The 26,676-nt window shown below is 54.0% G+C and overlaps 9 protein-coding genes across 9 annotated transcripts; 8 read left to right on the top strand and 1 right to left on the bottom strand.

Annotated features, from left to right (window-relative positions):
* Positions 1-4,125: 4,125 nt before the first annotated feature.
* Positions 4,126-5,876, top strand: PHACADRAFT_208465 (uncharacterized protein). Its single transcript, XM_007395143.1, has 4 exons — positions 4,126-4,709; positions 4,765-4,972; positions 5,023-5,260; positions 5,333-5,876. The coding sequence occupies exons 1-4, from the start codon at positions 4,330-4,332 to the stop codon at positions 5,578-5,580; spliced, it is 1,074 nt and encodes a 357-aa protein (XP_007395205.1). The 5' UTR covers positions 4,126-4,329; the 3' UTR covers positions 5,581-5,876.
* A 300-nt stretch (positions 5,877-6,176) lies between these two features.
* On the top strand, positions 6,177-7,044 carry PHACADRAFT_194945 (uncharacterized protein; the record flags this gene model as incomplete). Its single annotated transcript, XM_007395142.1, has 5 exons — positions 6,177-6,275; positions 6,325-6,565; positions 6,623-6,765; positions 6,804-6,872; positions 6,934-7,044. 5 exons carry the CDS (start codon positions 6,177-6,179, stop codon positions 7,042-7,044), a joined length of 663 nt encoding a protein of 220 aa, XP_007395204.1.
* A 1,201-nt stretch (positions 7,045-8,245) lies between these two features.
* PHACADRAFT_255121 (uncharacterized protein) lies at positions 8,246-9,496 on the top strand. Its single transcript, XM_007395141.1, has 5 exons — positions 8,246-8,496; positions 8,557-8,764; positions 8,816-9,053; positions 9,115-9,362; positions 9,419-9,496. The coding sequence occupies exons 1-4, from the start codon at positions 8,297-8,299 to the stop codon at positions 9,360-9,362; spliced, it is 894 nt and encodes a 297-aa protein (XP_007395203.1). The 5' UTR covers positions 8,246-8,296; the 3' UTR covers positions 9,419-9,496.
* Positions 9,497-11,104: 1,608 nt separating this feature from the next.
* On the top strand, positions 11,105-12,353 carry PHACADRAFT_194943 (uncharacterized protein; the record flags this gene model as incomplete). Its single annotated transcript, XM_007395140.1, has 4 exons — positions 11,105-11,397; positions 11,545-11,752; positions 11,803-12,040; positions 12,109-12,353. The coding sequence occupies 4 exons, from the start codon at positions 11,105-11,107 to the stop codon at positions 12,351-12,353; spliced, it is 984 nt and encodes a 327-aa protein (XP_007395202.1).
* A 1,028-nt stretch (positions 12,354-13,381) lies between these two features.
* On the bottom strand, positions 13,382-14,800 carry PHACADRAFT_173010 (uncharacterized protein; the record flags this gene model as incomplete). Its single annotated transcript, XM_007395139.1, has 7 exons — positions 13,382-13,869; positions 13,921-13,948; positions 14,003-14,210; positions 14,264-14,352; positions 14,409-14,486; positions 14,579-14,707; positions 14,768-14,800. 7 exons carry the CDS (start codon positions 14,798-14,800, stop codon positions 13,391-13,393), a joined length of 1,044 nt encoding a protein of 347 aa, XP_007395201.1. The 3' UTR covers positions 13,382-13,390.
* A 3,330-nt stretch (positions 14,801-18,130) lies between these two features.
* Positions 18,131-18,499, top strand: PHACADRAFT_67179 (uncharacterized protein; the record flags this gene model as incomplete). The annotated part of the gene is made up of 2 exons (XM_007395138.1): positions 18,131-18,297; positions 18,358-18,499. Coding segments are annotated over 2 exons (309 nt in total), but the record flags the coding sequence as incomplete, so codon positions are not given.
* A 1,218-nt stretch (positions 18,500-19,717) lies between these two features.
* On the top strand, positions 19,718-20,914 carry PHACADRAFT_255117 (uncharacterized protein). The gene is made up of 3 exons (XM_007395137.1): positions 19,718-19,839; positions 19,888-20,134; positions 20,193-20,914. The coding sequence occupies exons 2-3, from the start codon at positions 20,044-20,046 to the stop codon at positions 20,762-20,764; spliced, it is 663 nt and encodes a 220-aa protein (XP_007395199.1). The 5' UTR covers positions 19,718-19,839; positions 19,888-20,043; the 3' UTR covers positions 20,765-20,914.
* Positions 20,915-21,193: 279 nt separating this feature from the next.
* On the top strand, positions 21,194-22,947 carry PHACADRAFT_255113 (uncharacterized protein). The gene is made up of 12 exons (XM_007395136.1): positions 21,194-21,343; positions 21,394-21,400; positions 21,454-21,503; positions 21,556-21,625; positions 21,688-21,783; positions 21,836-21,902; positions 21,959-22,051; positions 22,102-22,191; positions 22,261-22,344; positions 22,399-22,507; positions 22,568-22,632; positions 22,694-22,947. The coding sequence occupies exons 1-12, from the start codon at positions 21,246-21,248 to the stop codon at positions 22,852-22,854; spliced, it is 990 nt and encodes a 329-aa protein (XP_007395198.1). The 5' UTR covers positions 21,194-21,245; the 3' UTR covers positions 22,855-22,947.
* A 223-nt stretch (positions 22,948-23,170) lies between these two features.
* PHACADRAFT_119752 (uncharacterized protein) lies at positions 23,171-25,646 on the top strand. The gene is made up of 6 exons (XM_007395135.1): positions 23,171-23,284; positions 23,336-23,454; positions 23,508-23,879; positions 23,939-24,122; positions 24,172-24,335; positions 24,385-25,646. Exons 1-6 carry the CDS (start codon positions 23,221-23,223, stop codon positions 25,288-25,290), a joined length of 1,809 nt encoding a protein of 602 aa, XP_007395197.1. The 5' UTR covers positions 23,171-23,220; the 3' UTR covers positions 25,291-25,646.
* The last annotated feature ends 1,030 nt before the right edge of the window (positions 25,647-26,676 follow it).

Genomic DNA, 26,676 nt, shown 5'->3' with positions numbered 1-26,676 from the left:
AGGTGCGGCAGCCGAGCGCACGGTTGGAATTGGACCTCCAAGTCGAAGCCTACCGCCTGCCAGTCTGACTCCAACCGTCCTCTGCGTATCTCCTTTCCGAGCTGGATGGCTCTTCTGCGTGGGTCTCGTGATCGTGGTTTGACTCTTCTTCCTCGCCATCGGGCGCAGGACACGCCGCTTGTGGAGGTAGGGCCTTCACTGGAGTCGCAGGGGTGGACACGGAACGCACAAAGTGAGAGGCAACGTAGGTGGCTCGCTGACTCGAGAAAGATGAAGAAGGATCCTTCCCGACAGCATCTGCAGAGTCTAACCCAGTCTCTGAAGGGGCCTCTGAGACTTGAGATACTACTTCTGAGACTGCGCGATCTTCTATGAAAGCCGTACTATCCTCAGAGAGAGATTTATCTGACAAAACTCACATAATTCGGTGTGGGTAAGATGTATTCAGTGGCAATTCTGACTGAAGGACGTACCGCCAGCGTTTGCCCTCTTGCGCCGCACAATTTCTCGCCATAAAATGAGACACAACAGTGTTACGATAACGCCTCCTCCTGCCGAGGCTGCCACTATGGCACCTATAGAAGGCCCATGGACAGTTCCAGCATGACTATCTGCCGTTGGGGACACAGCTTTCTAAGTGTGTTACCTGCTGATGAGTGTGATGTCATCCGAGGAGCAGAGGTTACTCACAGATGCGGATACTGAACTAGCTAGGATAGTGTGTGTCACGAGCTTGGTATTTACAGATATGACTACATCAGTCGGTGCCGTAGCTGTTGGTGACGAGGTGGGCGACCCGGACGAAAAAAGTCAGCAGCGGGGGAACCACCATCATGATTTCCGTGGGCGAGGGCGAGTCGGAATCTGACCCTGCCAGTGGGACGAGTGTGTCGGATGAACTCATAACGACAAGTGTGGTCGCTTCATTCTTCCTTCAGAGCTTTATAGGGTACTAGTCTACTACGACATCAACGCTCTTATCGCTGCAGCCAAGTTATCGACATTTGTATCAGCAGGAAGCAGTCGAGGGCAACGCCACCTCGTAGCCTAGTGCGATCCAGATGTGGCGTCAGAAATGCTGCGACCAGTGCTCGGTTTATTAGATGCCATCGACCGTTGATGCCGCAGAGACGGCAGGCTCACCGATTATCGACATTCAAATTCTAAAAATTGAAGCTAAAGGCTCGTCGTAGTTATCTATGCAGCCGGTATCTATGCAGAGGTGTGCATCATCGCCGTGTCGTTTTTCCAGAACAGCGATAAAACTCTGTTGGCTATGGAGCAGAAGAGCATACCTCAGCTCATTCCGTACCTTCTGTGACGAACCGCGATACACCAGATGCTGCACGTGGCTATTGTGGAAGTAGAGAAGATTGTTGAGAACGTGGCGCTCCAGAGGTTGTTCAGGGAAATAGAACGAAAGCCATCCCCACTACTCTTCTGGCTCTCTGCTTATGAATAGGGAGACTGAGAAGTATTCCTGCATGTGAGCGTTAGATGCATACGTATGATTGCAGACACATACGGCTACTTGGGCGAGAACACGTACCGCATCTAGAACGAGTCCCGACTGCCAGGTGTCAATGGTCCTGTATCCCGATGCTTTCGTGGCATAAATTTATGCTATTTACGGAGTCGATGCCGTCATTCTACGGTATGCGTGGCATGCTCGTTCGGCTGAGAGAACAGAGATCGATAAAATACCGAATACTCAACTGATTAGAAGGACTTAAGGCAGACACGACAAAGATCCGCGCACCTGATAAGAATCGTCTTTCTTCGTCTTCATAGAAAGTCAGCCCGAAGAGACAATGTCAACAGATTAATAGTCAGGGACTAATCAAATATATTACAAAGGCAAAGCTACTTCCAATGTTCAAGCACTGTCTATGCAAACGAGTGTTGGCCTTTGTGTCCAAAGTGACGAGGGATATCTATGAGTACTCTGCGTAAGGCGGTGGAAGGTGGGTGCGAGGTGAGGGTGTAATGACCGCGTGCACCGCCACGGTCGAGCTCGCAGCTCGCAGGCCACCGCCAGCCAGTCTGACCCCACCGTCCTCGGCCCGTCCATTCTCCACACCAGGCGGCTCTTGTAAATGGGCCTCGTGATCCCGGTCTCGCAGCTCGTGGTCGCGCTGAGGTGCTTTGTACGGTGTGTGCGGGGGCGATCCCATTGGTGGAAGTGATGAGGAATACTGCGACTTGGAGCGCACAGAGCGTGAGGCGGCGTAGCTGGACCTCTGGCTCACCCATTTCGAAAGAGGATTACCTTCGGCAAATTCTGCACGATGGAGCAAAGTCTCCGGCAGAGCGTTCGAAGAAGCGCCTGAAATTTCGCTTGTTTCTGCGCCCTCTCTTGAAGCCAGACTGTCCTTAGAGAGCGCCCGATCTAGCAGCAGGGGATGTGTGTAGACTTTCTCGCCGACTCTTCTAGCAAGTAGTCTCACTGTAGGTATGTCTTAAGCTTCTCTTGCGCCACACCAGCTTCCACCATAAAGCGACACAGAGCAATGTCGCAACGACTGCTCCTCCAGCGGAGGCACCCACTATGGCATAGAGAGAGGGCCCGCGTGTGGCTCCACTGGGACTATCCACGTTCTGCTGCGCGCTTATCGAGGGCTGTCGACTGTTGATAAATGGCGTATCGTTCAGTAAAGAGCAAGGACTACTCACAGCTACAGATACCTGGCTGGCCATACTACTGAAAGATGGTGAGCTGGCAGAGGGCGGTGTTATAGATAGGACAGAGGAGGGTAGCGAGAGAGAGGGAGAGGCTGATTGGATGGAGGCTGCGACGAGGTAGATGGAGGAGACCAAATCTCGATAGTGGTAATTGCGGTAGAAGTAACGACTGGCACTGAAGCAGGATCGATGATTGTTGTGAGGGATATAGACTGCGGCGTAGCACTTGATACAATGGCAGAAGATGAATCCGCATGTTTTGAAGAGGTTGTTGCTCGCGATGACGATGATGACGATGACTTCTTCGCTGATGTCTGAGAAGAAGTTTTCTTAATTGATGTGGTGGGCTTGGAGGGCGAGGAAGTCGTAGCCTGATAGCGGCCGTTAGCGTCAGTGCAGCAGCGGAGGACCGAGAAACGGCTTCACGTCTACGCTCTCGTGAAATGAGCACTCACCGCTTTTGTCGGGGACGTCGGCGCGTTGACCGAAGCCATGGGACCTAAGCCCGTATCGATGCAGGAGAAGGTGCGTGTAATTCCCCGCGCAGGTCTACTTATACCCGTACGCGAGCTGCCTGATCACTTGTTCGAGCCTTCGAAGAGATTATCCGTCAACCAAAGATCCTTAGAGAACGCGTGAGCAGATGCTCACTATTCTTGGTCAAGATACGGCAATGAACGAAGATAGCGAAGATAGTCACGCTCCTGCATCTCCGCCATCGGTATCCGTATCAGGATGGAAGCGGCTGAGGGCAACGCCATCTCACAGTCTGGCATAATACAGATTGTTCGTCAAAGATTACATGTGCTTAGGGAGATTAAGAAGTGGTTCAATGTCGCATGGATAACACACTCACCCGCGTCGACACTTGGAAGCCAAGCTTTCGAGGAGAAAGGTGGGGAGGGATCTCGATCAGTGATGAAGGGGGCTAAGGAAAGAACAGGCAATGAGCTCCATTCCACGTTCTTTGACCTTGCTGCTTTTCGAGAACTCTGCCTGTCGACGATTGTATTATGCTGAATAATAAGCTCGCGGCTGCGGTTTATCGCCATCACGCGATGTTGGCACAAACGAACCCTGACTCACAGCTTCAATTGTCCCTTTTGACTGGTGCATCTCTTCTGATTCTCTAAAAGGCGCCATCCTGAAGCTTTGAAACCCGACTAACGAAGTGTGGCAGTGACCGGCGGTGGGGGGCTGCAGCCGACGGTGTTGTCGGAGTCGTGCCCTAATTAAGTCTTCTTACGCTTCGTCGAAACGCTGGCGTTACTCCCATCGGCGGGAGATTACAAGAGTAATCCTGTGTGGCCAAAGCAATTACTGATCTTTGGACGGTCTGGTGTTGGAAAGAACGTCGATGTCCGCGGAAGGAACTCACTCACGTGAATATTTGATGCGTATTCCTGCGCGCTTTGATGCGCCGGCCGCCACAACCCCCGCCGACGCGAACCCGTTTCAGCACGATCTTTGCCGGCATCGACCTTCTTCACCGCACTGCCTCTTGCACTCTCAAGACTTGCTGCAGCCCATGTGACTAGATGAGTAAGGCCTCGACAAGCGACATCGGCGACTTGGAGCCCGTCATCGCGATGCATAAATACGTGAGCAATTGTTCTGTTCGCTCTCCATCACAGTACATCTGCCTTCATGCGATACTTCAGCGCGCTAGCAACTGTTCTACTCGCTCTCCACCACGGTTCACATGCTCTCATGGACCCATCGCTGTACAAGAACGCCGTCACCTCACGCAACCTGACCTATCACTACTACTTCTCCCCCGCCCAGCCAGAGAAGCCAACCCTGCTGCTCTGCCACGGAATCCCGTCCACATCCTACGACTGGCGCTACATCGTGCCTGTTTTGGAAGAGAAGGGATATGGGGTGCTCGCCCCCGACATGCTCGGCCTTGGTGAGACCGCCAAGCCTGCGGACCCGGCGGCGTACGTCCCGAGTCTGATCTCTAAAGACCTCGTTGACCTCCTCGACGCCGAGAGTCTCGGAAAGGTTATTGCGATTGGCCACGACTGGTGAGCTATATTCGCGCTGTTTTACATGCTGCACGAGTGCTGAGCCGCGTAATAGGGGCTGCAAGGCCATCTCGCGCCTCGCAAACTATTATCCCGAGCGATTCCTTGCCTATGCGTTTCTCGCTGTCCCTTTCGCAGAAATCACGCCTCCAACCGACTTTCAAATGTACCTGGACTACGTCAAGCGGGTGTACGGGTATGAGCTGTACGGCTACTGGTCCTTTTTCAGCGCACCGGACGCGAACGAGCTTATCCAGGTGCACGTAGGTGTCCATGCGGATCGCGATATCATAGCTACTGACTCGTGCGCAAGGTGGATTCGTTTGTTAGCGTCGCGTTCCCGTACGATCCCACGATCTGGAAGACGCGCTGGGCCCCCACGGGCGTGCTGAGACAGAGCCTGCTCGAAGGCTACGTCGCGCCTCTGCCGGCGTACATGTCCGAGGAGGATAAGGAACACTTTGTGGGCACGTTCAGCCGAAACGGCTTTGAGGCGCCGGCGAACTGGTACAAGATCATGACGAGCCAGCTGTCTGCCAGGGACGACGAGCGTGCGTACCATTTGTCCCGCTATACTAACTTCTGCTTAGCGCGGTACTAATGCGCCATGCTTGTATTCGCAGAGATTCCGTATGAGCGCGCTCTCCCGCCAGCCAGTGCGCCCATTTACTTCGCCGCCACCAAATACGACTATGTCTGCCTTCCTGAAATCGGCTATGCGGTGTTCGAGGGCGAGGAGTTTAGCAAGCACAATGTGACGCATAAAGAGTACGACACGGACCACTGGATCATTCTTTCGAAAGGAGACGAGGTTGCTCACGACCTTGACGCGTGGATAGAGGGTACTGCTGTTTCGCAGGCCAGCCACTAAGTCGGTGAGTCCTATACGGGTATACGAGAGGTGCCGTGGCTGACATCCTCGTCATAGATCTCAGCTTTGCTTGACAGCGGAGTTTGCGCGCTGTGGGCAGTGTGCTGTAATAGAGCTAGATAGCGAATATTTGGTAGCACGCAACTTGCACATCTTCTGCCATTTGCCGCTTGGTGACCTATCGCATAAGCTACCACTACTATATCATTCGCACCTCCTAGAAGACTGGGCGCAGCGAAACGAGCAGAGGGGTTAGTTATCGTAGTGCGTATCTGCACATATGCCAAAGTCCGGCTCACAGCCTTGGCTTTGCTCTGGCTAGGTCGCATCCGCTCATAAATGAACTTCAATTTCCGTGGGAGCGAACATTCGATACTCACGTCTCCAAGCCTAAAACACTCTGAGGTCTGCCACGACTGGTGAGATCCGTCGCTTCCTTACCAACCTCCAATTCTACTTGGCGGCTGAGCGGCGATGGCAGGGGTCCTAGGACAGCCTCGCGCTTCTCAATTTATTACCCAGAGTGGTTCCTCGCTTATGCATTCATCGTCGTTCCTTTCATACTGATAATACCCCCGCTAGGCTTTCAGTCGACTATGGACTACTTCAAGAATAGGTATGAGAACGAGGTGTTTGGATACTGGTGTTTTCAAGTTGTCAGCGCGCCAGAAGCGATTGAAGTCATCCAGGCGCACGTAGGTGCAAACGCGCGTTTAAATTTCCAGTTGCTGACCTATGCTGCAGATAGACTCGCTTGCCAGTATCGCATTCAATCTGCGCGGCCCTACGATCTGGAAAACGCACTACGCCCCGACAGACGTACTAAGGAAGAACCTACATGAGGGGTTTCTCATGCCCCTCGACTGCCTTCAACTTACCTGTCCGAGGAAGACACGAAACGCTTTGTGGAGACATTCAAGCGCAGAGGCGCCGACATGCTGGTGCAAACTCACGTCGAACCAGCTTTCCGCCAAAGACAACCAGCGTACGTTCCGTCTTTCTGTCAGCTTAGCGTGGTGCCGACGCGCTATATTTTCTGCAGAGATGCCGCCAGAGTGCCCCTTCTCGCCGGCGAATGCGCCGATCTACTTCGGCACGGCTAAGTACGATTATGCCTGCGTTCCAAAGGCTGGCTACACGGTCTTTGGGAACGAGGTATTTAGCGGATACAGCGTGACGATACTAGTGAGTACGATGAAAACCACTGGCTGATTCTCTCGAAGGCAGACGAGATCGCCCGCAACCTTGAAGCATGGATCGAGGGCGCTGTAATGCCGAAAGCTGGACTTCAGGTCAGCAAGTTCCATATGCACTACCGAGACGCAGTGTTCATCCGAGTTTGGAGTTTGACAGCAGTGCTTTCTGTACCGTGTACCTAGTGTAGCAGATGCAGATAACGCTTGTGCAACCTTCTCGCAGCCTTCGGTGCTACTCTTCTACGGCCCGTCAACTTACAAATTCTAGCGTTATCAAAAGTTATGGATATAGAAAAACATGCAGGTTACAGCTGCTTACGCGGCTCGTGAGGCCCGCACAAGCCAGCGCCACGAAGCAATCGGCATTGCCGCATCTCGGCCAAGATCGCTTCGAAATGTTTCCTGCGCTACCCATAAACGAGCAGCACAACACGTACTCTAGCTTCCGACGTGCCGTGTAACTGGTAGGGATGCTCTAACGGGCACATATTGCCGTAGCGCTTGAATAACACTGCAATGTTCCGGACGAGCAGGCACAGAGAGCGGAGCCTGAGAAGAGAAGCCAAAGCGCGCCACCATCCAGTTTGAGAGCGCCGCCCATGTAAGCAGACGGTTTGTAAGGGGATGTGGTACGACCCGGGGCATGATCCGATATGCGGAGATGGCGATGGTAGTCGTGCTCTCGTATTTTTGCCATCTGTATCCATACTACGAAAAAAGGGGCCGAAGCTAAAGCCGTCCCGCAGTCTGGCATGAAGCAAATTGCGCGCTAGGAATTCGATAGGCGTTTCCCGGGCGGTAGACTAATCTACGTTGGCGCTCGGAAGCCAGATTTTCGAGCTCAAAGGCGGGGGCCATCTATATGAAAGATAAGTCCGTGTGGCTCCGCAGATGGAGGCCAAGGAAAATACTATGCTTTCTCGACCTAACCGGCGGTCACGGGTTACAGCAATATTTTGCTGACCCCTCCAATAATGTTTTCTCGATTGATGGCGATTTTAGAGAATTGTCGGGAAAAGCAATTTGAGCGCTCAGTGGGCCCGCCGGTCAGATCGAGAAAATACGGTGCGGGCACTGAGCCCCGTACCGCCGTCATAAGCGTTCCTGCTCGTCGGAAGCTTGAAATTCGCCTACTATATGGAGTACTACATGCTGAATAATAAGCTCGCGGCCTCAGTAGGTCAGCGCCACAAGAAACCACAAACGAGGTCAACTCATAGCTTCAACTGTCGCTCTGGACTAGCGCACTCCTGTCCATTCTTCTAACCAACAATGTGACAAATACTATCCAACGGATGAGTAAGGCTTCGACAAGCGACGTTCAAGCTACTGACCCGGCATCGCGATACATAAATACGCGGGCAGTTGTTCTACTCGTTCTTCACCACAGTGCATCTGCTCTCATGGACTCGTCGTTGTACAAGAACGTTGTCACCTCACGCAACCTGAACTACCACTACTACTTTTCTCCCGCCCAACATCAGAAGCCAACCTTGCTGTTCTGTCATGGGTTCCCATCCATGTCTCGCGACTGGCGCCACATTGTACCCCATCTGAAAGAGAAGGGTTACGGCGTGCTCGCCCCCGACATGCTCGGCTACGGCGAAACCGCTAAGCCTACGGACCCGGCGGCGTACGTCCCAAGCTTGATATCCAAAGACCTCGTCGATATCCTCGACGCCGAGAAACTTGACAAGGTTGTCGCGGTTGGCCATGACTGGTGAGATCCGCCGTTTTCTCATCGAAACTTAGGTTGTCTGGGTACTGATCTGCGTGACAGGGGTTCCAAGGCGGTATCGCGCCTCGCAAGCTATCATCCTGAACGGTTCATCGCCTACGCGTTCTTTGCCGTCGCATTTATGGAGGTAACTCCTCCGACTGACTTCCAAATATACTTGGACTACCTGAAGCGGGTGTATGGGTACGATTTGTTTGGCTACTGGACCTTTTTCAGCGCGCCAGACGCGAACGAAGTCATCCAGGCGCATGTAGGTGGATATGCGGCTCCGCGGTATAACAGCTACTGACCTGCATCACAGATGGAGTCATTCGTCAGTATCATGTATCCATACGATCCTACGATCTGGAAGACGCGCTTCGCTCCGACGGGCGCCATGAGGGGCAGTCTGCTCGAAGACTATGTTGCTCCTAAGCCGTCCTACGTGTCCGAGGAGGACAAGAAGCATTTTATAGAAACGTTCAAGCGTAACGGGTTTGAGGCGCCGACGTGCTGGTACAAGATCATGACGAGCCAGCTAGCCGCTAAGGATGACCAGCGTGCGTTCCGTTCGTCTTCTCGCTATGCTGGTGCAGAGCTGACGCACCGCGTTATCCGCAGAGATTCCGTACGAACGCCTTATTCCGCCGGCGAGTGCGCCCATCTACTTTGGTGCCGCCAAACACGACTATATTGCCCTTCCCAAGCTCGGCTACACTGTATTCGGAAAGGACGAGTTCAGCAAACATAATGTAACTCAGAAAGAGTACGATGCGGACCACTGGGTCGTCCTCTCGAAAGGAGACGAGATTGCCCGCGACCTTGACGCATGGATTGAGAGCACCGTTGCTGCAAAGGCCAATATTTAGGTTAGTAAGTCCTGTATATCCTAGCAAAAACGCGAAGACTGATATTCTCCCTATAGACAATAGCTGCATTCAGCCTTTTTGTTTGGTAGCACATTTCTATGCCGTGTACAGCAGTGTAATAGATCCGAACAACGCTTTGGACAGCTTGGTGGTAGCGCCCAGTAGTAGTTTTATGCTGTTCCTTGTTCTAAGCCATCGCTGCGGAAGGAGAGATTGGGTAAATGATGTACGCAGTCCGCATAAGCTGACGTCGCAACTTAGCGATCGGTATCTCGGCCGCGATCATCTCCGACATATTTCCTGCACGCTGCCCATAGCGAACAGCGCAAAATCGCTCGGGATGTGCCATTTTTCATTTTCATTTTCATTTTCATTTTCAGGAGGTATGTTTTGACGAGCGCGTATCATGCCTCAACAGCACACGCGGTGACGTACCTCGCATCGGATGCCAGTGGGCCAAGGCCGGCGCAAGAGACCTTAGATATCGAAGAGATACTTTATTGCCGGACTGCAAACACTTGGCTTTAACGGACTTACGCCCGTGAGATCCCGCCGCAGGACTCATCGTAGATGAGGCCTGAGAGAAGAAGATAGAGGAGCCAAGGCGCGTCACGATGGGCAAAGGACGAGGTGTTAGCTACAGAGCCGCATGGCTTATGTAACGAAACATTAAGTATGGAGGTGTGGTACAGCCTGAATCACCTCGCGATACACAGAGGTAGCGATGATGGAGGTGTTCTTGCATTTTCTCATCGGTGTCCGCATCAAGAAACAAGTACGTCGACGCTCGGAAGGTAAATTCTGAATTGGAAGGCGAAGAATCAAAGCGTTCGTTTGGAGGGTGAGTCGACATTTGAAGCCGAACACGAAGGAGGCCGAGGAAACCTGGAAGTGGACGCTGGAATCCGTGCCTCCATTGTGAGCCTTGCTGCTTTTCGAGAACTCGGCCATACGGAGACTGTATCATGCTGAATAACAAGCTCGCGGCTGCGGTTTATTGGCATCATGCGACATCGACAAATGTGCCTAGCTCACAGCTCCATTTGTCGCTCTGGAACGGCGCGCTCTTGCCTATTTTCTAATCGGCTTGGCACCTTGGACTCCGGCTTTAAAACTCACCTAACAAAGCCCGACGACGGGAGCCGCAACCGACTCGGGAGGCGCCGCAGCGCTCCATAGCGGCGATTATCAAGCAGGTACTAGAACCCCCGTCTTATGCATTGTCGAGGGGTGGGCATCGCTTAGAAACACGCCCACCTGCAAAACGCGGCAAGAGCGGCCCTGCCTAGCTGAGCAACGACTGGGCGTTGATCCCTGCGGATGGTCCGGCCATGGTGTTGGAAATTTAAGAGCGTCGGGTTTCATCGGAAAAGCCTAGTGATTTGAAGACTTGATGCGTATGCTTTCAAGTTTGATGCGCCTCCCATGTCGCTAACACGGGCCCCGACCGATCCAACGCTTGCGGCGCCGAGGCTTCTGCGTCATCCACGGTGTACATTTATCTCGCCGTGTACATGATCTCTGCGGGCATCGACCGGAGTCCGTGATACCCCCTCTCCCGTTCTCAGGGCTTCCTGCATCGCCAATCCCAACCGATGTGACAAATACTGCAGACGGGTGGGTCTTCGCCAAGCGACATTGCTGACTCGAAACCTCGGAGTCGGGCATCATGATGCGTATATGAAGAATATAAATTCGCGAACAGTTGCTAGATTTCTCTGCACCGCAACGCATCTGCTCTTATGCGATACATCAGCGCGCTAGCAACTACTCTACTCGCCCTCCACCACAGTGCATCCGCTCTCATGGACCCGTCGCTGTACAAGAACGTCATCACCTCACGCAACCTGACCTACCACTACTACTTCTCCCCCGCCCAGCCTCAGAAGCCGACCTTGCTGTTCTGTCATGGGTTCCCATCCACGATTCACGACTGGCGCCACATTGCACCCCAGCTACAAGGGAAGGGCTACGGCGTGGTCGTCCCCGACATGCTCGGCTACGGCGAGACCGCCAAGCCTACGGACCCGGCGGCGTACGTCCCAAGCTTGATATCCAAAGACCTCGTCGATATCCTCGACGCCGAGAAACTTGACAAGGTTATTGCAATTGGCCATGACTAGTGAGATCCGCCGTCTTCTCGTCGAGCCTCGTGTTGGCTGGGTGCTGAGGAGCGTGACAGGGGTTCCAAGGCGGTATCGCGCCTCGCAAACTATTATCCCGAGCGGTTCCTTGCCTACGCGTTCTTCGCAGTCCCTTTTATGAAGATAACTCCCCCGATCAACTTCCAGATATACCTAGACTACTTGAAGCAGCTGTATGGGTACGAGATATACGCCTATTGGACCTTCTTCAGCGCGCCAGATGCGAATGAAGTCCTCCAAGCGCACGTAGGTGCAATGCGGCTCCGCGGTATGACAACTGCTGACTTCCGTCACAGATAGATTCATTCGTCAGTCTTATCTATCCGTACGATCCTACGATCTGGAAGGCGCGCTTCGCTCCGACGGGCGCCATGAGGGGTAGCCTGCTCGAAGACTATGTTACCCCTCGGCCGTCCTACGTGTCCGAGGAAGACAAGAAGCACTTTATAGAGACGTTCAGGCGCAACGGGTTTGAGGCGCCGACGTGCTGGTACAAGATCATGACGAGCCAGCTGTCTGCCAAGGACGAAGAGCGTGCGTCTCGTTTTCTCGCTATTCTGGATTCGGTTCGGCGCAAAGCTAACGTGATGTGTTTTCCGCAGAGGTCCCGTACGAACGTCTCCTCCCGCCGGCGAGTGCGCCCATCTACTTCGGTGCCGCTAAGTACGACTATGTCTGCCTTCCCGAGATCGGCTACACTCTGTTTGGGGGAGACAGTTTCAGCAAGCACAATGTGACGGAGAAAGAGTACGACGCGGACCACTGGCTCATTCTCTCGAACGGAGACGAGATTGCCCGTGACCTTGACGCGTGGATTGAGAGCATCGTTGTTGCAAAGGCCAATTAATCCCTAGATTAGGGAGTTGTATAGCGGGTTCAAATAGCGCTGTGGACAGCTTTCTGGTGGCGACCAATGAAAATCTTATGTTGTTCCTCGTCCTAAGCTATCGCTGTGGACGGATAATAATCATAGTAGGCCGACGCGGCGACGCCACAAAGCGATCGGCATCTCGGCTAGAATCCCGAAATATTCCGTGAGACAAATATTCGCACCAATGTCTTGCGCAGCGACATGCAGGACGCGCCTGGTGCCATGGCGCGCCAACTCTTTGAGAGGCACGCCCTGAAGAGCGCGTGTGATGTCTCGACAGCGCGTGGTTTTCTAAACTCGGAATCGGGCGCCGCGAAGAGTGTAGGGCTCCGGTGTTGTTCGAGCTCGGCCTTGGACGGTTAAGCCATCCGTCGTCGCGCCTCCTTTTGACGATACGGCTCGGGGGGCCTTTTAACAACAGATAAGGACCGACAATCGAACCGGGGATGCTGTGAGACTTGGAGTAAGAGGAGGCAGACGAGGGTCTGCCATCAACATTGGCTGATAGGGGTGATCTGAGGAGCGCGGATTTGTTCGAGAAGAGCAGGCAAGCTAGACAAGGCGGCCTCAAGACGAAGCTGTAGGAAGTCCTAAACATCCATGACGAACAGAGGAAGCTCACCACTGCTGCGATTGATGCGATCAATGCCGGTGAATACGTGCCACTTGTCTGCAGATTCCAGACCAGTTTTCAGCCGCAAAAGTATGCTAATCAAGAAATCTTGTTCCGAAACCACCGAAAGCGTCCAGAGATAGTTGTACAGTAGAGCCTTCATAGCACATATTACCACTCCATTCCCGACCGGCAGCAGATTCTTGGCAATCCACGAAGTAGCCTCAGACTGACGACGCTCATGACTTGCCCTGCTCGACACTCATGTTGGCCATCTGGTTCTCGAGATGTGGGCTCTGCTCGTGGTCGCCACTGTCCTGGAAGTGCACGACGTCGCGGTCCTCATCGACGTTTTCCTGCAGTTGTGTCCATCAGCACCGGCCAGCAGCGACACGGACGTCTAGCACACCTTCTCAGACTCCTCCTTGTACTGCTCGATGTCCTTTCCGAGTGCACGGGCGCCGGGCGACAGACCCGCGGCGAGCGTGCTCATGCGCTTCATCGCCATCATCGAGAAGACCGCCTTGCGGAACGTCTTGCGCGCGTCGAACGCCCTCTGGATCTGCGGCAGCAGGTTCGCCATGTTCCCGCTCGCGTCCTGCACACCGTGCGGCTCCGTGTCCGCCAGCCAGCGGTGCCGCAGCGCCTCGTCCGCCGTCGGCCGTGACGCCGGGTCGATCGTCAGACACTCGCGCACGAAGTCCTTGGCCGTGTCGGACACGTTCGCCCAGTACTCCGCTGGCTCGAACTTGTAGTCGCCGGCGATGATGGCCTCCATCTCTTGCTGCTGCGTGTCGCGATCGAATGGCGTGTAGCCGCACAATAGGAAGTACGTAATGACACCCATGGCCCAAACGTCCACTGGCTTTCCGTGACCAGCTGTAGAGAGTCATTAATGATCGCCGTAACGACATCAGGTAAACTGCTTACTCTTCTTGAAGATTTCAGGCGCCATGTACTAGTTTGCTATCAGGCGATGAGCCCTCCGGGATAAATCAAACACGGTACGCACTCCTGGAGTACCGCAGATCTCTGTGAGCAGCTGGAACTTCTCCTCGTCTAAGACGCGCGAGAGACCGAAGTCGGCAATCATAATGTCGGCGTCTTCACGCTTGGTGCGGAAAATCAGATTCTCAGGCTTGAGGTCGCGGTGGACGATGCCACATTCGTGAATGTACTTGACAGCCTTCAGGATGATGCGCACGAGATCCGCAGCGTCACTGTGACAAGCGCGTTAGATATCTGTGAATATCGATTGGATGCACAGACGCACGCCTCGTAGTAGTTGCCCTTGGCACATATCCGATCGAAAAGCTCTCCGCCGGTGCAGAGATCGAAGACGAGGTAGAGATTGTGCGAGGTCTAGATAACCCGCAGCGTCAGAGATGACGAAAAAAATGGATCGCACGAGATCTGACTTCGAAGTAGTCGTGCAATGTGACGATGTTTGGATGACCCTTGGATACACGCTTCAGGACAGCAATTTCGTTGCGAACCTGGAGTTTGTGTGAGCATGGACATCTCGTTTAAGACCCACGACGGCCAATGGCAACTCGTGGAGTAAAGCGAGCTGAACATCACGACGCACCATGTACTCCCGGCCCTCCATGAGCTTCTTGTTGATGACTTTGCAAGCATAGTACTGTCCAGTCTTGATATGCACGGCCTCCTTGACGATGGCGTATGTTCCGCTGCCGAGAGTTTTGCCGGTTCGATACTATTCCGGGGATATTTTCAGCTATATCTCGTGATAAGAACCGATGATACTGCAGCTCACCTGGCACGGCACGGTGGCAGAAGCAGCAGGCATGGCTTGCACAGATTGTCGCTCTGTTTCCTGAGAGAGATAAGAAGGAAGGAAACAAGGGTACGATTAGCTCGACCTGGTGGTTAAATACTGAAATCTGTGCAACCAGCGACTGCACAGGGGACAACCCCAGAATAGCAATGGCATCAATGATGGGAGTGCTTACCTGTTCGGCAGCCCCCGAGGCGCGGTTCGGCGATGCTGAGGCGCCGAGAATATTGCCTCTCGGCTGCGCGAAAGGCTGTGTCACCGCCACCCCTGCTCTTCCTTTCGAAGGTTCGCTCGACGACCTCATCGCCTCGGCAGTCATCGCGACCGTCGACGCCGCGGACGGCGCCGGCGTGAAAGGCTGAGTCGTTCTCCCCAAGCTGCGCAATACCCCTCGCGACGACGAACTCGGACGGCCGTCCTGGTCGCGTAAGTCGGACTCTTGACGACCTTGTTCTCCCTCCGACCTGCGCTGGCGACGCTGCCGGCTGATCTGCGCGCCCATTGATCCTTTGGTGTTGGCAGGAGCGGGGCGGACAAGAAGTGCGGATGCAAGTGCAGAGGCAGAACAAGAGACGTCGAAGCGTGCTGGCTATGAAGAGGCTCAGATTCAAGGTTGTGAATTCACTTTAATATGCCACCCTGGCCTCGCAGCTGTCGTGCGAACCGAGCGCAGATGCGGCTGTGTAGCGCTACTTCCGTGTCACCGCCCCGCCGCTTCCTTCCGGCCCCACTTTCAACGGAACGCTTACGCACAAGCCTCGGTGGAGACGAAATCTGCGGCTTTCCTCCGCGCGCATTCAGACAATCGAGGATTTGCGTACTCCTGCGGCCTGTGTTTTGACGCTGAAAGCTATGCAGTGCCTGGTTGCCGCAGATGGAGCCGAACTGCGACACTGAGCTTAGGTAAGTACATACACTGCGTGCTGCGAATCGTGGCTGAGATAAACGGCATGCGTCAGAGAAGAAGTTAGTTTCGGCGAGCAGGAGGTCTGCGCACATCTGAGGCACTGTATGGATTTCCAGCTCGTGTAACGTCGTAGACTACCTTGCTTCCACACGTGCCCAGCGTGTGGACACCCCGTCATATCAAACGGCACATCGCACACCGAGCAATATTCATCGTTGTTCTCCCGTGAAGCTCTCAGACGGAATATCCTGGCACCGAGCACTCCATCATTCAGTGAGTATATTCGGCTTATCTGAGGAACGTCCAAGCTGACGGCGTGTGACAGCTGTCACGATTGCGCTGCACTCTCGTGCTGAGCCGTACGTGTGTATCCCATGTCACCAATTCTCTGGCAAAGTGCGGGCTGAGAAGTATCAGCACGTGTACGGCACGCGCAGATGACGATATGCTGGACCCTAAGAGGGTTATATATGTGCATTTGGGGCCACCGTCTCATGCAGGACTAGCCGGACAGCTATTCCTGCATGAAATGGCAGTCCTGGACAGGCACCGACGAGAACATGGGAAGCCACCAGGTACAGGGCGTCCACATTTATACTTACTTGCGAAACCTTCCACGCTACATAAACATGGATGGCGGGCGTGTTATGGCCAGTCGGCTACCAGAAGCTGCCGACCTCTTAGCTCCAATCTTCAAAGGTTCGCATTCCATGCTTCGTGCTCGGAGTCAGGCGCGGACAAGCAGCATTCAACGTTCAACGTCAGAACCTCCATGGATCACGGCGGAGTTTGCTATTCCTGACGCACGCCGTATGGTATGATCTTGATCAAAGCGCTGGAGCATGTTAACTTGATTTCCTCTCTCTCCTGACGCGGCCTCTGATTCACGTTTTATGCGATTGCCGGAATGTCTGCATTTTCTACCGTTACTTGAGGCAAGGCGTTTAAATTGACTCCTACACGCGTCTAACTAAGTCTCACAACTCTAGGGCCTTTGGCTGTTATTGCTCGTTCTCCGAATTAGAAAGAGCAAAAAAAAAGTCAAGTACCGTCAGTAGCAGCGACTGCGCCTCAGAGCAGCAGTTGCGCAGTGGGGCTGTGGCGGTTGGCTGACGACGACGGGGCACCACAACGCTATGAGGCTGGCCCAAGGTACGCAAACTGCGACCTACTGTACTCTGCGGGACTCTGACCGGCGGTGACAGTTTTGTTTGGCGCCCTGCACGAACGCGTCTCCAGCGGTGACCACATGTCCCATGAAAACGCGGGGCTTACGCGCTCCATGCTTCGGCGTATCGAAATTCATACAGAATGCTCATTGAGCTGAATACAAATGAGTTGACCCGGGCACGGTGCAGCCGCATCGTGCAAAGCTCGTTTGACGACTCATGCTGCGCAGACGACTGAACGCAAACTGTCCAGCGATTTATGAAGAGTGTGCGATGTGAGAGAGCTAAGGGTCGTGAGTTTGGTTCCTATATGCGCGTCCCTCCGTTCACAGGTCGCAGCCGCACTGAGATGCATGCGTTTTGGATATGGGCGCTCGGACGAACTCTATCCGCATCAGTGGTGGGAGCGGCTGTGGTATTGAAACAGCATATCGCCCACTAGCATTCTGCATAAAGGAACGAGCACTGCAACACTATCTCCAGCAGAGCCCACCTTGATGCATCAGACATCTTTGCCGTGGGTTGGATGATGGCGAATTTTCATGAAACTGACGCTAGAACGCCGCGACTCTGTGAGCCACATAGTATATTGTTCCAAGGTGCGCAGACCTTTGTCATATATGTGATGTTCAGGTTGGCCAACCGCGCGTATTTGACGCATGGTCCGTGTGCAGCGTCCGTTCTCACAGCTTCATCACGTTCTGACTGGCAGACAGCGATATCAGGCCCACAAGCGACAAGACTCACACTCTTCTGATGTTCACTGTGGCCACCAGAACTTACGCGTGGAACATCTTTTCGGACAATCAGTCTACAAGGGCAACGATCGTAGGCAGACACTGCCCGACACCCTTCTATATGACACGGCCGAGGTCCGTCTTACCACATCTCTGTTCACGCGGGTGGCTTTGAAGCTTGTATTGGCAAGTGTATGCCCGGCATTTGCTGAAAAGCGGGCAACCAATGACTTGCACCATGGAGAGGTGATGCGGTGCGACAACAGCGGCCAGGCCGAAGGTATAATTCAGCGCGGAAGAAAGTCAAGTCTCCAGTGTTCTCCTGCATCCCGCGATCTCTCGACATTACCCCCGCTCCTTATCCTTTGTCGCTCCTTTGATGATATTCTCCACTTTCTCGTTTATTACCTTGACGACCATTGTGCTCGTGCTTGGCGTGTCCGCATTCCCGCTCTCCAGAGACGATACTGGGGTACGCTCCTTCGCTTTCGGCGTGTTTACTATAGCCAATGATGTCTCGCCACTACCACAGGAATATACAGTTGGCGGCGTGTATGTTTGCACGGATACAAACTGGCAGGGCATCTGCAACCACTTCACGTTCGCAGCTGGCAGCTGCCAGAACCTTCCGTCACCCTGGAGGCTGAATGCTTCATCTTTCGGCCCGGACAATTGTATGCAATGCCAGGCATACAGGTACGCAAAGCCGTTAACATCCATTCGGGCTCCCAGCTGCATGTTGACGCTGTGACGCAGCGGTACAAACTGCCAAAACCCCGGCGGCTCATCGTCAACGGCCCCTGTCTGGCAGTTTGCCTACCCGGGGGACTCGACCGGTGGGCTTGACTCGGGAAATTATTGGGGTAACCTTATCGCAAGCTTCAGTTGTCAAGATGCAGGCTGCTGAAAGTGAGACGAGGCCTCGAAGTGATAATATCTTTCGCTTGGGTTTGATTGAGATGCTCTGACGGTTGTCGTGTACTCTGGTCATCGTATGTAAAGTGTGCACTAGGCACCTTTCAATTTGATCACGTAGCATCCCACCGATGCTTTCAGAATTGTGCATATTGTTGCGTACGCCCGTATGTGCAAGAAATTCGAGACCATCAAACATATGGGGGCGTTGTGGCGCAACTGTGCCACTGAACAATTAATCCGAGTCGGCCGCGGCGACTTTTGCCTGCCGCTAGCGCCCATCGCGGACGCGTCTCCAACCACCATGTTCCCCGCGCAAACATTGGTAATGCGCCCTCAGCTTGTGTTCTGATACACTCGGGTCAGTTCGAAGCGTCCAGCAACTGCTTAGTGGACGCATGTTGACCCGGTCACAGTGTAGGGCATTGGGAGCTCAACGAACGCGTCCCGGTGATGCGCCCGTGTGGATCCGTTGTCGTACCCCGCGCGAGTTGAGGGGGGCCATGGTTCAGTTCCCTATAATCTATGCGCTGAGGGCATGAGCTCCGTATGACAGAAGCTCAGGGGTCTGGCGTGGGTCGCATTGTGTCTATTCGTCCTGTGATGCTCTTGATCATATATGTATGCCTGACCATTCCAGCATGAGCACATAGGCGAACCAAGTTTACAACTTCAGAAGCGGTGCTGATTAGGTTCAGCTACTCAAGTTTCGCTTTCCCACTCTCATACCTAAACATCACAGAACGAGCACTGCCCCACCGCCTTTGACGGGTCCCATCAAGCGTTGTTACCGTGGGTCCGGCGATAGCAGAACTATGTGAAAGACGCGACGCACGAACCTATTGTGCGTGTATAGCCTCCAGTCTGGCCGTGCGGCAAACCTATCTCAGGACCTTCGCACAGGAATGCATCACCCATATGCGTACCGCCCACGAGATCGCATCGCGAAGACGTATCGCCCCATCTGTCTTTACGTTCATTAACGTCTCATTTCGACGACCTCAATGGGAAGCATTTCTGATTATTGTACACAAATGCACATACTCAGCAACGGTCAGATGTACCATGTAGGGGCCTGTGGCGATGGTCATCTATATACCTTGAGGCCGACATTCGCATCACCATCCACAGCTCGCCATGGTGCTGCTACCTGTTGCGCGGTTCGACTCTAGCACTGAGACCTCCTCCGGTGTCAGCGATACGTCCCTCGCTAGTACTTCAAGTATTAATTCGGTACGTTACTTGAAAATCCCTCCTCGAATTGGACTTTGCCAAGACTCAAGCTTCGGAACGTTATAGTCTTGCTCGTACCCGTTGGAGACGGTGAGATCGCCCATTTGTCGAGCAACAGCTCCACTAAGTTGTTTGTAGGCATGCAGTCAGATCGTCCCTTCTAGTTCCATTCCTTCAACCGCCTCTTCTTCAGAAACCTCATCGCTTCCTCCAACGTCCTCGGCGGGCGCTTCCAAGAAAGGGCATTCTACAATCTCGATCATCCTCATCGCTCTCCTTTCCGTCTTTGTCATCATGGCGGTCGTTCTCCTTGCATATAGACTACGCAGGTGCTTCAACAACAGGCGCGCCCTGGCGAGACGGCGCCGTTTACGGCACCTGGCTGGTACACCTCTCCATTCAAGAAGTCGTTGGTGTGTTTTGCTGACTCTGGCGACCCGCAGATCTGACTTCCGAACCTGCACCGCGCGTTGCAAGCACAGTCGACGTCCGGTGCGACAGCCGAATTTCAAGTCAAGCGTCACTCATCATGCCCACGCAGGAGACGTCCGTCATTTCTGCCAACGCCTTCACCGTGGACTACCCTTCAACAGCCGGCAGCTCTACGACGACTTATTCTACATCGAAGCCTCCGCCGCTTTCGGGGTTGGCTCACAGTGAGATTGCTCCGATGCCCGCGTCCGAAGTGTGGCTCGTGGAAGATGGGAATCATGGGATCGTGCATGCCGCCCCTCCTGCGAGCTCTCGCGAGGAGGTGGGGCGCGATAATCCACATCCCAACGATGCATCATATCATGCAGCAGCACACGAGGTTGGAGATGACACGGGCAGCCACAGTTCAGCCTTTTGCGGCGATCTCAAGCGCGATCCCGGGGCGTGGAAACAAGATATCTCGCGGATAGATTCTGAAGGCGGGCAGCGTCCAAGGAGACTAATGGGTAGAAAGAAGCCTCAGGGACTTTCGATTTTGATCACAGACATTGCGACTGTAGGAGGGAGGACTGCTGTGCCATAACGGACACGATTGAGACCCGGACACTATGGAGAGACCGGCAGAAACACTTACGTTCGCTTGGACTTTGATATCTGGCTAATTGCGTAATACCTGGGGAGTTTCTTGACATGTACAACAGCCTCAGTTACTTTGACGAATATTTATATGTCTGGCTGATAACTTAGCGGAGTATTCAGTACTATTCGTTAATATTTCCAACGTGAAGATGCCATAATGGAGGTCTTGGAGGCGACGAGCTGCCACATGAGACAATCGGATCACACCAACACCCGTGCCGAACACGTTGTGGCGTCTAGCTACAGCCTACAGCTTCCACGGTCAAGCCAAGTTTAAATTTGAACCGCCACTCCAAATTCTCGCGAAAGCAGTCTCCAAGAATACTTTTTCTCATGCTGCGCAGGCTGTCCTTACTGCCCTCCCTGCTCTGTCTTGTACCACCATCTCTCCCAGCTCTGAGCATAGCCCATAGAGCCTAGATACCATGGTGAGGAGAACGACGTTGCTTGTGCTCGCTGCGTCGTGCACAGTCGGATATACACGGACATTTACGGTGTTAAACGCTTGTCCATTTACGATATGGTGCGTTGACCTACTGCTGCAGTCCAATCTATGCTGAAGCCATGCTCAAGGCCCGCGGTACGTCCCACGCCTTGAAACAACCGACTGTCGTTCACATGAACGCTTCCAAGATGTTTACGGATCTCACGGCCGGCACTGCTGTACCAGACTTTGCGACCGGGTATGTATGCAACTTTAGATGCTTGCTCTGCTTATATCTCATGTTTAAGTAGATGGGAAGCGGCGCCATCCACCTCTGTCTCCTTCACCGTCCCGGATAATTGGACTGCCGGACGCATTTGGGTGCGTTAAATGCAAGGCATCTCAAAGCCGGAAGCTGAAGGCCATATTCTGCCATACCCCAGGGGCGACGAGACTGCAATTTCAATATCACGACTGGGCCCACTTGCCTCACCGGCTGGTGTAACGGAGGATTACTGTGCGACCCGCATACAGGAACGGTAAGGCTGTTCAAGATGGCACCGTTCGGCTCTCAGCTCATAAGGAGAACAGGGCGTGCCTCCAGCATCAGTTGCTGAATGGACATTGCAAGGGAGCGGCAACCAAGACTTCTACGATGGTATTATCTGGTCAAATCAGGGTGCACGATTCTCGCTCAGGCTGATTGTATCGCAGTATCATTAGTGGATGGATACGACCTTCCAATAAGCATAACGAACAATGTGGGGTGCCCAGTCGCTGACTGCACGGTAGACTTGGGACCCATCTGTACGTGGACGTTGGTTATTCGTCCTACTGTGCTTACCATCTCCTTGCAGGCCCTCAACCCATACAAGGGCCATTCGACAGCACCGGCTTCGCAGTCGGTTGCAAATCAGCCTGTTTTGCAAACCTAGATGGGGACCCAAGTGCGTGAACGCTCTACGGCACAGAACGTGCCAGAAGCATTGATAGAATACTGCCACCTTTCACAACAGCCAACTCGCCAAACTGCTGCTCGGGCAGTTTTGACACGGCCGCGACGTGTCCCTCATCTGGCGTAGAGTTTTACAGCTTCTTTAGTGCGCTCTCTTTCTTCATATCCTGCAACAGCAGTTCTAAGCTGCCTTCACCAGAGGGGAACTGCCCAGATGCCTACGCTTATGCATTTGACGAATCCTCAGGCACGGCGCTATGGATGTGTGATTCAGGTCTGAATGCGGACTACACTCTGACCTTCTGTCCGTGGGTATCTTCCCTCAGTTTTACCGGCAGGGTCCGATTTTTGACTCGCTGTTCCCATAGATCACCGAACGGAACGACGTCCGCGCTTGTGTCGTCATCTGTTGCTTCCGCGCTTCCCACCAGCAGTGAGTAATATCGGCATGCATGATTTGCATTCAAGGAGACTAACTGCGCTTGCTATCGTAGTTGCTGCGGGCACTGGGAGTAGCTCCAGCATTAGCTCTAGCGGCAACCCGACCACACCAAGCTCGATTGCTCCGTCCAGTGTGCCTGGCTCTGGCCGTGCCCTAAGCGCGGCACTCTGGCCATGTATCCTGGCCGGCCTCCTGTATTTGCTATTGCAGTGAAATTGTTCGCAGTAAATACCGCGCTACCCTCGCACAATATGCTGTACTTGTTTCAAGCAATTTCACTCTGCCCCCTGGGCCTGGCTCCTGAGCAAATTTCTATTTCGGGCGGGCTCGTGTAATATGGAGTATGGGCGTCAAAGCACTTAGCCTAACATTTCACGCTTACTTCTGCCATCCACGTCGCTGGCACCCCTGCACACCGTCGTCAAGCAGGACGACGATGGAGGTCAATGGCATCGTGTACATCATCGAGAACGCCCAGCAGTTCTGGTCCGGTGCGCCCCAGACAGCGATGGGCGGTGGGCGGTGCGTTCTGACGGAAAGTTTGCAGAGCTCGAGGACAAGCTCTGCCTCCCAAGCGACATGACCCTGGACCAACTCGACGCTTCGTTGCGGCAGTTCACCTCGTTCTGCGGGTGTTATCATGGTGCGTGGTCCGCCCTGAAATCCTATGCACTAACGGACCCGCCACTTGCAGAGCAGTACCTCCAGACGCCCCTCCAGCTGGAGCACGCCTGCGACCTGCTTCTCAACTCGGAGCTGTTTACTTTTCACTCGGAGCGGATGTGTGATATACTGCTAGACGATGCTCAAACTGTACGTTTTCTTGTTCCTGCTGTCCGAGTCGTCGAGAACGATTGCTTTCACAGAGCACGGACCCGCACTACCAATTAATCCTGTACACCATCCTGCTCGGTTACGGAAGACGACATGCGAGCTTTCTGAGATCACACAAGCGGTGGCGGCCCATCATCCCCTTGCTCATGGACCATGTCCGGCTCGACATCAACCCCGAGCTCGAGGACGCCGGTGTGGCCGCCAATCGCACTGCCATGCCGATCGAGGCAAAACTACGCCTGCTTTCCGTCAACATCCTCTACGAGGTCTGCCGTGTACAGAAGCTGTCCCTAAGCGACCTGCGCATCTTCGACGACACGTTCATCGAACACCTCTTCGAGGTCGTCGAGCAGACACGCGACCACGCGGACGAAACGTTCAACTATGCCGTTATTAAGCTTATCGTGCGTCTTTCCCCTCTCATGGTCTCGCCAGCTCCGTGCATATTGAGTACGTCTAGTAGGTTGCGCTCAACGAGCAGTTCATGGTCGCTTCGCTCCAGCCGCATACACAAGGGCACGCCAAGACCGATTCGCACCCTGAGCCGAAACCGGAGGAACAGAATAGGGTACTGCGCATGCTCATGGCCCGGTTAGGATCTTGCATGACGCTTGGCGAGAATCTCATCTTCATGCTGAACCGCGCAGGTGAGTTTTCGGAGCGTCACCTGTCCGGATTGCGCTTACATTTTCGCAGGAAGGACGGCGGAAGATCTGGTCATGCAGCTTTTGGTCCTGAAACTGCTATATCTGCTGTTCACGACGAAGGGCTGCGCAGAGTTTTTCTACACCAACGATTTGCGCGTGCTAGTCGATGTATTTCTTCGAGAAATACTTAACCTCGACGAGGAGAACGAGTCTGTACGTCGTCAAACGAGTGTAATAAGGTTTCGCGCTGACCATTCTCCAGCTCCGACATACCTACTTGCGAGTGCTGCACCCTCTGCTCACGAAGACCCAACTCCGGTCCATGCCATACAAGCGCGCACAAATTGTGCACGTGCTGGAATCGCTCATCGAGAACGAAAATATTCGTGACATCAACCCCACGACCAAACGGCTAGTGAAACGGTGTCTCTCGGGTGACTGGTGTGCGCAATATCGGAAACCACAGCCAAAGTACCCTTCGTCCTTCAGTGATACGCAGAGTGTCTACAGCACGGACTCGCTTCGTAGCCCGGCGCTGGACTCAGTTTCTGCGGTAGTAGCGTCGACGGTTCACACAAGTGGAAGTAATACCTTGCTAGCAGTATCGGATACGGTCAGTGGCGGTAGGGTCAAGTCATCTCTGAAAGCGAGCAGAAGCCACGAGAATCTGCAGTCGACGCCGACCGCGTCCAAAGAGAAGGAAAAGCATATACGACTGGGGAGCAACGACAGCCATGTGAGCCTCCCTCGCCTCGCAGCCGCGGCGGTCGTCGAGCCCAGCTTCTCACGGCGACGAGACCGACCCTCGTCGCTGGATGTCGAAGTGCCTTCTACAGCACGACGCACGACTATCCTCGACGACTCGCCGGTGACGACAGAACGTGTCGGGGCGCCCGAGATCCGTATCACTTCATCACCATTCTCGCCGACGGAACTGTCCCCGCTCGATCCCCTCGACTCGACTGCACCGGCATCGTACCCGGGCTCACCCGTCTCGACGAAGCCGCGGAAAGCGGCGCCCGCGCCGCCTCCGCGGCGGCGCAAGCCCCCTGCGATACCCACCAGGGTCGCTAACGGCATCACGATCACGACTATCGCGACGTCGGCGTCCACTCCTGCGACTCCGAGGGTGCATAGTCCGCTCAGGAATGGGGCGGTGTCGCGCTAGGGTCATTTTCGATCCCTTCCTTTCCCTTTCGATTTTTGTCGTACACACTTTACGCGCATGCTCTCGAATGGTCACGCATTTTTCTTCCCTCATCGCCCGTTGGTTTGATATCTTACTCTGATTCTAATACATGGGTCTTGCGGATAACAGATACGACCTTGGTGCATTTAGAATGACGCATACATTCAGGTGTTCCGCGCCAGCCGCACATTAGAGTCAGCCCCGGGATGGGCATAGAGCTGAGCGACGAATGTCAGCCCCAAAGGAAACTCACCTCCTCTCTGCATCATGACATCTACTCCCTGCGTGTTTGCATCAGAACCTGGACTCGCCGACCCTTCTGTTGAGAAAGCTAAAGCGATTTATGCCAAGCTTTGCGAACTCCCAGCGCCGCTGTTCCATGCGCCCTCGCCTGCATGCAAAGACGGGCTCGACCCGGCGTTGCAGCCGGCAATCGCAGACTTGCTGCTGCATCCCGCGCTCGAGGCGGCGTTCCATCTGCTGAACCACGCGCTCTACCCTGCGCACTTCCTCGTGCGGAAGATGCAGAACGCGCGCGCAGGACAGCACCTGCACGGGATCCTGCACCGCGTCGAGGGCGAGTACGACAACGCGCGGGTGTGGTACGTCGAGGCGAGCGGCCTCGGCGAGCGCACGAACAACAAGACGGACAGGGGCGGCGAGGATGCGTTTGTCGAGTTTTGGAGCAGCATGGCGGGCCTCGTCGCGTGTGAGCCTGGGGTGGGCGGTTCGATGGCATCACTAGTAGGTATGAAGTCATACCTATAGCGCAAGCCTCACGGGATGACAGCAATTATTCACTTGACGCCGTGATTCTGACCGGTGCGGAAGCGGGATGAATGGGCCCCCGGCAGGCGTCGAAGAAGCAGTGCTCAGAGTCACTGCGTTCGTCGCTTACAGAATATTATGTCGCTATCGTTTGTAATATATTATAACGACTCTGATCCTCTTGCTAATGGAGATCATGCTATAAACACAATGTCAGCCTAGCTTATAGTTACGATCCTGCTATTACTTTCCAACTAGCGGGAGCTAGAACGCACAAGTCGGGGAGATCTAGGCAAGGGGTTCAGATTGAGTCCAAATCACCACGCCTCGGCGTAACTCCATATTCCGCGCGGTGATAACTCATTGTAGTGCCTTAATTATGTAAGTCTGGTGTCAAATACACTTTCGCGGAAGAAGCTTGTACAATGGAAGTAAAAGCCCTACACAAACGGTCCCAGGTGTACCATTTCTGCCGATGCTTAATGCTTAACTGTTGGAATCATAAAAACCAGGTAGCGTGGATGTCTAGGTACCGCGTTGCCTTCGTTGAGCTGAAACTCAGGGAGCTTTACTTGCATTGTCTCTTGTCATGCACCT

Source organism: Phanerochaete carnosa, assembly GCF_000300595.1.
Source record: "Phanerochaete carnosa HHB-10118-sp unplaced genomic scaffold PHACAscaffold_4, whole genome shotgun sequence".
NCBI lineage: Eukaryota > Fungi > Basidiomycota > Agaricomycetes > Polyporales > Phanerochaetaceae > Phanerochaete > Phanerochaete carnosa.
Note: the sequence above shows the minus strand (reverse complement) of the source record. Positions and strands in the feature narration are given on the sequence as shown.